Raw genomic sequence first — 12,601 nt, 5'->3', positions numbered from 1 at the left:
AAGAAGCTAGAAGTATTTTGCTTATACTTTAGACTTCAGCACCGCCTCCTCTGCGGAACGATCTCCATTTCTTCCAGTTTTTTGCATTCTGTCCAAATGCTGTCGGCGGCGTGCATTGTGCATGTCAATACATTATCTTATATCAACATGGATTGTGTTGAAAGACTGGGGAGTGTGGGGGGAGTAAATAGGGGTGCTGGACGCGGTCCCGACAGTCGGAATCCCGACAGTCAGTCATTTACCCGTGGTCGGGATCCCGACTGTCAAAACACAGACAGACAGGTGCCTGACGGCCACCCACTATTTTCCACGACCCCCATAGAGGGAGAATAGAATAGCTGGCGAGCGCAGCGAGCCACCATGCCCGCAGTGTGGCGAGCGCAGCGAGCCTGCAAGGGGCTTTGTTGCGCTCACCATGCTGTCTGAGTCCGGGCAGTCGGGATCCCGATGTTGGGCTAATGACTGTTGGGTTCCTGACTGTCGGAACCCTATACCACACTCGTAAATAGAGGGTACGGGTGTTTTATATTCATGTATTTAAAACTTTGCTGGAGAAGTGCACCATGCATGTTATATCTCACATGAAGACACCGGTGTGATGGCATTTTTATCAGCACTTGATTTTATTATATAGATTGTACTTAGCATTACTTTTTTATTTTTCATCTTTACTATTGTACTTTTTGGGGAATTTCTTGCTTTTTCTACTCTACCAAATCTTCTTCTTTCTGTATGTGGTTTGTGGATAATGTTGCAATATTGTAATTGGTGGTGCTACAATATGTGTTGAGCAAGTATGTTAAATTACAAATATTTGGAGGCCGTAGACATGTGTTATGCCGTAAATTTCTGGAAGTGACATCACTGAAGGTCAGAGTTCATCCCTACTGTCATTAAATTCCTGTGTGATTACCTAATTTTTATCTTCTGACATTTTTATTCTATAGATATACTGGAAAATGTTTCAAACCTTGTAAAGAGTGGACCACTAACATTTTTTGCTATAGCAACCAATCGGCTTCTTCCTATCAATTTATAGAATGTACTTGACAAATGCTAGTGGGAAGCTGGTAGGTTTTAATGGGAAAAATTCTGCTTCACTCTCTAGAAGCTTTGATACTTGACTCATAGTTTTCTCCATGCAAAAGCATACTTGTTGGCAGTGGGATGATAAACTATAAGTATGTCAGGTAAATTGTCAGGACACATTTATAGACTGTAGGTCCAAAGACTGAAAGGTTTCAAACCATGGCAAAATATCTGCTATCATTAAGGAATAAGTAGTCATCAATACTCGACGATTCCCCAGATACGCCAATCTGTAAATCCCTGCCACGTGACACGTTTACTGAGTACCCCAAGCATGTGTTTATTTCACCACGATTTTCGCTTGCCACCAACCAAAGTACCTTTGAGACCTACAATAGTCCATGACAGCTTTGGTTCTGCTGATACACCAAATTATGAATTAAACGGTAGCGCCCTGGCGAATTAGTCAGAGGCTTGGGGTGGATAACAGACACCAAAACTAAACACTACAAGGCTTACAGTATATTACAGAGAAAATAGGTTACAAGATATATTGTTAAAAGGTAAATGTCACAAGTTAAACATTCTCAAAGAAAATAAAAAAAATTGGAAATAAAACCCACCAATCCAATAAGACAAGAGAATGGAATGGAATCTCTCCTTGATACTGGAGCATTTCAGAGACCGCTATCGAACCCGTCTCATTCCAAGGATATTGAACAATATAGTGTCATACCCCTTTTTCCACGTACCGAGTCTGACCTGGGATATGGAACATGGTTCCAAGCTGGTCAGATCCTGGCTTACCCCTTTTCCTCTGTGGTAAGGACCCATGATATTTCTGGGCCAGCGCCATTCACACCACATGCTGGTGCATCGCCAGCACTTGAAGATGGCATCATATCCAAGCACTGGAAACTTCAGGTCTCCACTGAATGCTCAACCGGAGCCAATCGGTGACATGCAGTTGGGTGGAGTGTCTATCCAAGAAGATGTCTGACGTCACACTGGGGAGACAGCCAGGGAGTGATTACATTACATAAGCATGCAAGGGGCAAAAACTGGAACAGTCTGGACCATATGGGGATGTGGTAATCTCCTTCTCTCTGGTGACCTCTGTCAGACACCTTGCAATTTGGCCCAATCACCATGCTCTAACGGATCCATGGTTGTATATCACGTTTATACCCCTTTCAGACATACTCCAAAATCTCAGGTTTTTGCACACGAATGCGCACCAACCCAGGATTTTGGTATGTCTGAAAGGGTCAACCCAGATGTTAAAACCCAGGTCTCCAACCCTTCTTTTTACCTGGGTTGAGGACCTGGGATTTACGACCTGGGTTCACCCTTTCAGACATAAGAAAAACCCGGGTTTTTCAGCAAATTACCTGGTAGAACTGCTTCACCCAGTAATTTGTTGCTGTAAGTGTGAAAGAGTGCAGGCCGCAGGCTGCACCCAGGAAAATGACCCAGCAGTCAAAATGCCGGGTAATTACCGGGTAGTATGTCTAATACCGTGTTCATACTGCATGTGCGAACAACACGGCATTTACCTGGGATTTAAATGCCAGGAGCGGCAGCGACAGACCCCCGTTCTCAGTGCTAGGCAGATTCCCATGTGAAGCATTTCTACCCGGTAATTTGCCTTTTAACACAGGTTTTTTTGCAGTGTGAACGGGTCATCCCGTGTCTGCATGCGCCGATCTCAAACACCAGTAAAAAGAAGGGTTTTAACCGTGTAAGAGATCCGGGTATGCAAACATGGGTTGACCCGTTCACACTGCAAAAAAAACATATTAAAAGGGCAAGTTACCGGTTAGAACTGCTTCACCCGGGAATTTGCCTAGAAGTGAGAACGGGGTATAAAAGGAGTATTACACTGCTCCTTAACCTGGGTTCTACCCATGTCCAACACTGGAAGCTTCCCAACTGGACCCAGTTTGTGTTTTGTTTCGGGGACCATTTTTCTCTGAGCAAAAAGTTAGCGTGTGCTTTCAAGGCACTGGAAAAGTGCTATAAGTTTCAGATGTACAGTACTTAGCTGGGGGCTTATCGGAATGGGATTTAAGTAGAAATAGAAAAGTATGTTTGAAATGTTAACTGTAGGTAAAGGTATTATTTTTATGTATTTAATGCGATTATATTCAGAGTCATTGTATAAAATAGTACTTCATTGTGAGGTTATTTCTGAAATGTTTTTTTCCGCCCTATTGTAAGCAATATCATTTTTCATGTAATGTTATAAGTAAGAGTAATCCTATATGGTCATTGTCCGCTATACATCTTTAAGATAATTGAAAGCAAAGCTTGAAATGTCAGTTTTATTGCTTGGCATTAACAGTGTTGTTGGTGAAGGTGTAAAGTTATAGCTTTACAGTTAGCGACCTAAGCTCTTGTTTCCTATACAGTGTTAATTACCGGCTTATGACACTGCTTGCCTTGTGTGTCTGTTACAGATCTGTACAATATGCTGGAAGTTGTGTGCATTCGCACAAACTAATGTGATTGATGGTGTAAGCCGGTCTGTGCACTCGCAGTCATTCCGCATTGCTTCATTTTCTCTATTGCTCTTGATAACATAGAAAGAAAACACAGCTGCTTGGAAACCTTTGAGAGGAGTCTTGTTATTTTATGTATAGCATTCTCTGACATTACATTCACTGGCTTGTTTAATTAATAACAAGGAATTCAAAGACTTGCTGAGTATGCTAACTCCCAAAAATTTTTTCTTTTATTGTGTTTAGGCATCAAATATTTAATAAAGTTGTTGGTACAGAGCCAAATGTGGTAGATTTACTATATGCGTGCAGGACGGCTTCTTAGTGCTGGGGTGTGCGTAGTGTTTTTATTGAGAGAACTTTCCGGATTCCCAGTGCTCATTTGTACCAGTATCCGGATGATCGGTTAGCATGCACTAGGTTGGCGTTGACAAAATGTCAACACACGCAAAAAGGTCGTCCACACATGAAAAGGTCGAAATGAGTTTTGCGCAGATTATTGGAGGTGACTTTTTTTATGTTTTACGATCCATGTAGGGAATGAAAGCCCCTACAGTTGGGAATGAAAGCCTGGTCCGAAGCGAGCCATGTGAGCGTAAACGCTGCACTAATAAGGGGTACACTCTGCACTAATTGGGGGTCTACGTGCTCAGGTGTCCAAGCTGACACACACAAACCCCCCCTCCCCCCCCCACAAAAAACCGCATGCTGACCTTTTACTTGTGTCAACATTTTGTTAATGTCGACCTAGTTATTGTCAAACTTTGGCCAAAAACGACCTATTGACTGTCGACCTAGACACTGTTGATTCTTTGATCCACGCCCGTTAGTACCACATCCTTAAGCTAGGTACACACTTCCATCCATGGGAAACCATTTTTGGACAAAACTTTTGACACCATCCTATTGGAGCCCTTAGTTCTCAGATATAACACTGATCTGTATCTGCTGAGAGATCAATCATGTCACTGCACACACTCTTCTGAAATTTGTCAGACCACCTTCCACTCACAGGGAAGAATCGTGAGAAAATTTGGATACACGAGTCGCAGCTGCATACCACACTTCTGTATTGGTAGGGTGATTGGCGATCCTGATTTTCCAGACACCTAGGATTCGAGTATAGACACTCTTCCAATGTCTGACCAATTGGTAGGTTGAAGATCAGAATGGATGAGAATTGAACAAGTGTTTACCCAGCTGTAGGTAGTCACCCTTGTAGATCATGTATCATCATATTAACAGTATTCATATATATTTATTGTATTTTATTTTTATTAACTTACATTTGTTTCCATTTTACACAATATATGGGTCTTACAATATAACATAATAGCATGTCCCACCGTCCCACAGCTGATCCACAGATGAAGGCAACCTATTCTTAATTGAGTTACATATACATTACTGCACAAAGTTAGACAAAGACCATGACCCCCTAATGCCAAACTGTCTCCCCTACTGCTCTGCCACTCACTCAGAATGACCATTTCCCTCACTCTTTGTCCATACTTTTTTTATTATAAGTACCATGCCAGGATACCCTGATGTGCCACCGTACTGGATAGTGTTTTTTTTTTTTTTTATATATATATATAAAAAGGTTTTTTTTTTTATATATATATAAAAAGTTTTTTTTTTTTTTAAGGGATTTTCGCTGAATCAGCCATGGAACATGTAAAGAGGGGCTGTTAACGCCTTTACAGAATAGATGCCAAAGATCACCTAATGCTCCCATACATTACTGCAACTTCTCCGCGGGGAGAAGTTACAGCCGTTCCCTCTTGAACCGCTTGGGGCTTCCTGGGCGGCAAGATCCCATGCAAGTGCTGCTGGAGACTGTCTGATCCAACAGATCCTATGTGTAGCACTTGCAATCTAGGGTCTCCAAATCTAAAACACATACGATTTACCTAATTTCTTGGACCGATGTGTCTGAATCGGGTATAATCGGGCAAAATCTCATAGTGCATGGTCAACTTTAGCCTAAGGAGATGAGGACAACTTGGAACAGAGAATTTCCATAGTTTCCATCTTAAAGTGTAACTGAATTTTTGAGAGTTCCCTAGAAAGTGAAGGATCGGCAAACATCCTAGTTCTGAGCAATGTCTGTCCGGGCCACTATAAGTTACTATGGGCCTTATTTTGGTTCATTCTTTCTGACAAAATCCTTCTTAGATGGACAAAACCATGTGCACTGCAGGGGGGGCAGATGTAACATGTGCAGAGAGAATTAGATTTGGGTGAGTAATTTTGTTTCTGTGCAGGGAAAATACTGACTGCTTTATTTTTACACTGCAATATAGATCTCACTTTGAAGTAAAACCCCACCCAAATCTAATTCTCTCTGCACATGTTACATCTGCCCCACCTGCAGTGCACATGGTTTTGCCCATCTAAGAAGGATTTTGTCAGAAAGAATGAACCAAAATAAGGCCCTATATGACCAACAACATACCTACTAGTTCTAGGGACCGAGAAGGGGTACCATTGAAGGAGAGCAATTTTTCCTGTTAGGGGAAAGTGAAGCCTCCAGGACCTTGGATGCAAAACTAAAAACATCCCTCCAGATGGGCAGTAGTAGAGAATGAGTCACAGGACCAACTTTTGTTACCACTTTAAATAAATATTACTGCTGCACCATTAGAAATAATTTGGAAAAACTAGAGCTATTGTGCCTTTATGGCATAGACTGTTTTTGCAGTCATGTGATTCAAGGCTATTTCCCCGTCTCCGGTATGTGCTGATATCCGTTCTGTTCTCTTCTGCATCTATGTTTGCCAAACTATCCTTTAACTGTTGTGGTAAAAGTATTTGTAACATTTTCAAAACATTTTCTATCTGTGTAAAAACCCATAAGAAACATAAATTAAACCTCCTTTGTGTTTCATACAATATCAGCTCTCCGTTCTTGGAAATGCAAAGTATGTACGTTGAAAGATTTGCCAAGATATAACTATAGGAATGGTTATGAGGCTGATCCAAGACTATAATAGTGGTAACATCTGCTGTTAAATATTCTCCTGTAATCAACTTGTATTCTTCAATTCCCTTGGAGCTGCCATAGACTGGCCATTTGCTTTTGTTTATTGGGAATTTTTAGAATAATCTTTGGCGCTGAAAAATAGGCTTCAAACTTGTTTAAGCAGTCCCAAATTCTAATATAGGAATGCACTGTTCTCCATGAGTGCTGTCCAGGGTTTCCTAAACCTTTTCTATTGATGAGGACAATTGACTTTGTATTGTTATAGGGTACAGCTCTTATGGGGAATTCAATAAATAGGTTGCAAATGATTAAAAGTGAACAGTTTAAAAAAAAAAAACACTGGATTCATTTTGCTTTTCAAAAAATGGCTACTTTAAATCTTGCAGCTGAATCGCCCAAACCCTCCACTCCTGTATGCTGTAATTTAAGATCTAGGAGACTACATAATGGATATTTACAATTATTATAATTTTTTTTATGAACAGGACCTATGTGCAAAGCACACTGTCCCTCCCTGCAAGTTACTTCCCTTGCATATTGAAGGTGTCTAATGCTGCCCATACACTTGTGAGATATTTGGTACAATCATGCGATTTTGCCAAATCACCCAACACGATGCACGAGCACGCTGGTCAGATCACGCATCTCAAGAAATGATGCGCTGCACAGATTTATCGCATCGCATGTGGTTGTAATTAGCTGTCAATGAAGTTATATGGTCCAGATGATTTTATACAGTAATTCTGTTAGTATTTTTTAGTACAGGTTGAGTATCCCGTATCCAAAATGCTCGGGACCAGGAGAATTTTGGATAACGGATTATTCCGTATTTCGGAATATTTTAATATTTCAATGATGTATTTTGAAGTATCTTGCATGTATGCTGTATGAACACATAATATACACACAAATATATTTTATTACCACATAAAATACACACAAATATATTTTAATTGTTCAAAAAACAAGGTTTCAAAACGTGAAACAAAATGTGTGTACTATCTCAGCACTGAATTTGAATGCCAAGCAATCATTGTCTTGCACATATATAGTGCCAGTTACATATCATGTCCCCAGTGATGCTGTTACAAATGTCCCCAGTGAGTTTTTAGCAAAAAAAATTTTTTTTTTCACTTTCTGGAATGTCCATATTTCGGAATAATTCGGATAACGGATACTCGGATACGGGATACTCGACCTGTAGTACTGTCCAGTATTGCCCAAGTTTGTAATCCAGAAATTAAATAGATGGTGTTAATATCACATGGTTAGTATGCAGAATATAATAAAGTTCAGTCTGGCTGTAATTGTTACAGGCACCTGTTTAGTGTCCCTCGGACTTTAAGGTGAATCTCAGCTCTCCGTGTCTCCCATGGTCCACGGATCCAAACGAGATGTTTTGTTGAAATGCTGAATAAAATAAGGATAAATTCTGCTCTTAAGTGTAAAATGAATAAGCTCAAACGTGTTTTGCTGCCTCCATCCGGTTTCAGCGGCTTCCTCAGCAGGATGCTATGGAAAGCCATCCACCCCATCGCTTATCTGCTGGTAATACCACACTCACATTGAGCCTGATTCATGGAGTATGAGTATGCTGATCTTCCAGGATACAAAGCTATTATTGTCAGACTGTGCATGCGCCAAGGTGCCGCTGCGATTCAGGAATTTGGGGGAGGTAACCTGGAGTGCTTGTAAGTAGTCTACTTGAAGACCTAGCCCTGATACATAAAATTATGCAGTTTCTGCATAATGTTAAGGAAAACCCCTTAATAAATAGCTGCCTCATTCTTTATGAAAGAGCTCAAGGCTGGTCCGCACTTTCCATTTTTTTGGGCAAAAAGTTGGATCTGGCAAATCAAATCCTGCATAGAAAAGTAAAGTAAACCTTGGTGTAGTTGGCTATTTTGCTACAATATACAGTTACAGTTTGCTACAACTTTGTTGTGTTGTGATGGTTTGATGAACATAATTATAGTTGTTATGTTTTGTGCATGACTGACTGGAACATGAAAGAAGATCAGAGACAACTATATTAACAAATTGGCTCAACTTTGTTTCTCAGGAAATTGCATTGGTCACAGTTTGGTGGAAGCCTCTCATAACCTTAATTGTTGCTTTGGAAACCTACTGCTTCCTTTACAAAACACGTCCCATTTACTTATATTTCCCTACTCATGTTAAAGCAGTGCATTTATCCCGTGCAATGCTGTCCTCACACAGTGACACAACTGGGCAGGTCACCGTCTCATGCAGGATTAGTTAGTACACCTCTGCTGAACTGACTGCTGCTACTTGCAGATGACCAGGAAATGAAAAAGTGATCTGACCCCAATTAAACTCCATTTAAAGGGTGACAAAGTAATTTGTAGGTGTGTCTATAGCTTTATTATTTTACCTGTCCACTCCTTAAGTTGTGTTCAAGTGGTTCTTGACTTTCCCTCTTTACATGGTAATCTCAGACAGTTGACCTCAAGCGTAATGCTTGCTCTTACCTATTGCAGTAATGGGCATGGGAAGACCCTTGGTATGCGTGTGGTCATCCGAGCCGTCACTACTTCCTGCTCTATGGTCAGATTTGCTCTAAAAAAATATTTTCCCAAGTAGTAGCACGGCTTTACAAATGTTCATGAATTTTCAATTAATTCTGAACTAAATGTTAGTCTGAATTTGGATTTTAGTGTTTATCTTGAAACTGTTGTAATTTATTACACACACTGAAATACAGATAAACCTCCATGTGAGTGGCATAAACTGTTCAGGAAGAAACGCTGTAGGATATAGGAAGTACTAAATTAAAACTACATGCTGCTATAAATAGAACAGACCAGGAAAGCATTTTGCAGCCAGAAAACTATAAATAATTATACTGCAGAAAGGAGGCCAGGTTACTACCGCCGAAGTGCTTCTCCAACAAAAAGTCATTAATGTAAAATGCCAGATAAATAATCACAGACCACCTATGAAACTCTAATATATTAGTTTAATGCTAGAAAATCAGCCACACACTGTTGTATATCTGAACTGCAGTTTTATTGAAAGTCATTATGCATTAGGCCATTAAACGGCTTGTTTACTCCTACATGGGCCTAGCTGTTAGTGGCTGCTGCGGGAGCTGCAGTATTTTCTCCACAGCCAGTTGGCTTTGTTAAAAGTAGTTATTTCGGTCAAAAGAGCCCCTGCTTCCATATAGTGGAATGACCCTTAATTGCAGTAACCCCCACCCTGCAGGCCCTTCAAATACAGATTGTTCTGTGCCATAGACTACATTAGTGCCCAATGTGTTACACACTAGAGGGAAATATTAGTGTGGTATTTATCATTATCTTTTGCATCATTAATTGACTTGGTGAAAAAGACTCAACTTACCTCATGTATTACATCCAGATGGTCTCATTAGAAGGTATATTGTGGTGGTGGTGGTGGTGTTGTGTGTCACTGCTCTGATCACAGTTAAATAGATTTATCTTGTATTATGCCTAAAATTGCTGAAAATGTATGTTTACGCTTAACTCAAAAGTGCATTGAAGGTATATTAAGTTAGGGGACAGGATATGTAACCGGCACGACTGGGGACAGGATATGTAACCGGCACAACTGGGGACACGATGTGTAACCGGGTTGTGTTTTTTTGTTGAGTTCCAGTACCTTTTAAAAGTGTTTTGTATCACACCACAAATCACACATCACAAATGGTTGGTCATGTTGTTATGTTAAAATTGGAAATTTGTTGGTGTTTACTACATTTCAGGTGCTGAAAATATAGAACACAAAGAGATAAGAATTTCAAAAAGTAATTTAAATAAATAGAAATTGATATCCACATACAGTGTAGTGCATAATCTGTCTATCATGTGGTCCATAGGTTCGTCATCTGATTCTTACCTCTAGCTGAAGGCTGTGTCACAGCGCTGTATATTATTGATACATGTTTTAGTACATTTGCTCCACATGCCAGTTTTATTTTTGATCTTGTAAGATTGTAATTACGTGAATGTACAGATCATATCAAAAGAAATCAGTTTTAATGTTCTTTTTGTCTCTCTTTTTACAGCTGGGGAATGGCAGTCAACGTGTACTCTACCTCGATAACCCAGGAGACTATGAGCAGACATGACATTATTGCATGGGTTAATGACATTCTGTGTTTAAACTACACAAAGGTCGAACAGCTATGTTCAGGTATGAGATTTACTATTCAATTTGCCTGCATAATCATTTATAGTGCATTTTAGAATTGTAGGTAATTTTTGAGCATTATGTGTATTGTTTTTATTTTTATCTGTTTTTTGGCATGCATGTTTATTTCTGTAACAATATTACTTATCCCAGTACTGTGGTTTTTACAGTCAGAGAATAGAGCAGTGGTTCCCGAACTGGGTGTCTTGGAGCAATTGCAGGGGTGTTCACACTAGGCTGTTTTAGGGGGGTTCTGCGCCCTGGCCGATTTTTAAAGGGCAAAGTGCGCCCTGCCCCTCTAGCAGCGCCCTGCTAGAACAGCATGCTGCCTGTCCCCACCAGTGTGCATAGTGAAGCCCAGTGCCGCCGTAGATGCCGGCACATCTCCTGCAGTGACTTCGGTGGCGGCCGGGCCTGCCCCCTTTGACATCGGTGGCCGGCCTGCACCCTATTTTATTTCCCATACTCCATCTGTGCAATAACATAATGTGCTTAAACCCCACTCCATTTTTTCACAATACTGACTTCCTCCCCATATACCTTATGCATTTTCTTAACCCTTTGACCGCCAAGTGAATTTGCCAAAATAGGTGTAAACATTGCCAAGCAAACCTTTTTATTCATAATAATGACCTGTAATGCTTATAGGAAATAGATCTTTTTTTTGACACAACATTTTTTTTAATTTGAATTCATATAACAAATGTGAGTGACGCTGGGATTTTTAGCCAATATATTTGTGCTTCTCTCACAGAGATGTTGGCACAAAGGTTTGTTTGTATTCTGGCGCAAGTAGCCTTTTCTACGCTTCTGGGTTGTTGTTTTTTTTATTACTTGCTGATTTTTTTTTTTTTTTAGATGTTGTTGCTAAAATTGTTCAAATGTAAATTCCACAACCCCACCACACACATGCATATTTGTATTACAGTTCTTTACTGCTGGGAGGTGAATGTCTTTATATGTCCATTAAAATACACGATTATAAATGTCATTAATTACATAAACCAGACCGAATAAAACGTAAATTAAATAGTAATGGAAGAGTCCTTGGGCTGAACAGCTGTGTGGTCTTTTTAGCAGACAATGTAAACAGGAACCAGGTGAAGCATACAAATGTAAATAAGTGTATATATACCTTACTCTAGATTATTGTTATAAGAATAAAAAATATTTGGAATGGTAGTAGTCAGATTGAAACACTTGCAAGAAAGGAAAATGGCAGCGTACAGAGGTGTCTCTGATCCGGTAAAACACACCGGTATCTCTTACCAGATGCCATACACAAGATGCCATTCCCCGAACACTGAGGGAATCCTTTATCTAAAAATCAAGTAATGTCAGTGTCCATATTTTAGGAGGGTTTTCAGAGTAACTAGTGTTATATATTTTTCAATGTTTGGAGTAAAAATTAAGTGTGTTTCAGGAGCATACGAGAGCAGCTGCTATAGGCTGTAATCACAAGGGAGAAGTCTTCCTACACACTTCCTGTCTGTCATCCCACTGCAAGACATTATCCTTCTATAACAATAAATGTGTCTTCAGTTTCCTGGTGTTTTGTAGCGAACAAGCTAAAGCCGTGTACACACGAGGCGATTCTTCCAGGTGATTTTGACTACAGTACATCGGCAGAATTGCCAAGCAGGTTAGGTAGAATGATCCCATGTGTACACAGCGGGACAGAGCGATGCACAGCCCCGCAACGTCTCTATGCCCCGGCCAAATAGAGAGTGCAGGCAAGAATATTTTCACTAGACACCACCTGCACTGTGTATTTGGTCGCAGCTGGGAAAGGCAGGATGTAGTTGGCAGTCTAATCTCTGACGGCTAACTACATATTGATTACACACGGGGCTCAGTCCAAATTGCCGGGACTGAGTCCTTTGTGTACACCCCTTAAGGAGCAATGTCT

The 12,601-nt window shown here is 40.3% G+C and overlaps 1 protein-coding gene across 2 annotated transcripts in view; it reads left to right on the top strand.

The window, feature by feature from the left end:
- MAPRE2 (microtubule associated protein RP/EB family member 2) overlaps positions 1 to 12,601 on the top strand; it is a 159,883-nt gene that overhangs the window by 105,091 nt on the left and 42,191 nt on the right. For both annotated transcript variants that reach the window (XM_083187437.1, XM_083187436.1), the window contains one exon: positions 10,568 to 10,695. In XM_083187437.1, coding sequence (XP_083043563.1) covers positions 10,575 to 10,695 — 121 coding nt within the window. In that variant the 5' untranslated portion in view covers positions 10,568 to 10,574. The remainder of the gene's footprint in view (positions 1 to 10,567; positions 10,696 to 12,601) is intronic.

Source organism: Crinia signifera, chromosome 5, assembly GCF_055691185.1.
Source record: "Crinia signifera chromosome 5, ASM5569118v1, whole genome shotgun sequence".
Lineage (NCBI taxonomy): Eukaryota > Metazoa > Chordata > Amphibia > Anura > Myobatrachidae > Crinia > Crinia signifera.
Note: the sequence above shows the minus strand (reverse complement) of the source record. Positions and strands in the feature narration are given on the sequence as shown.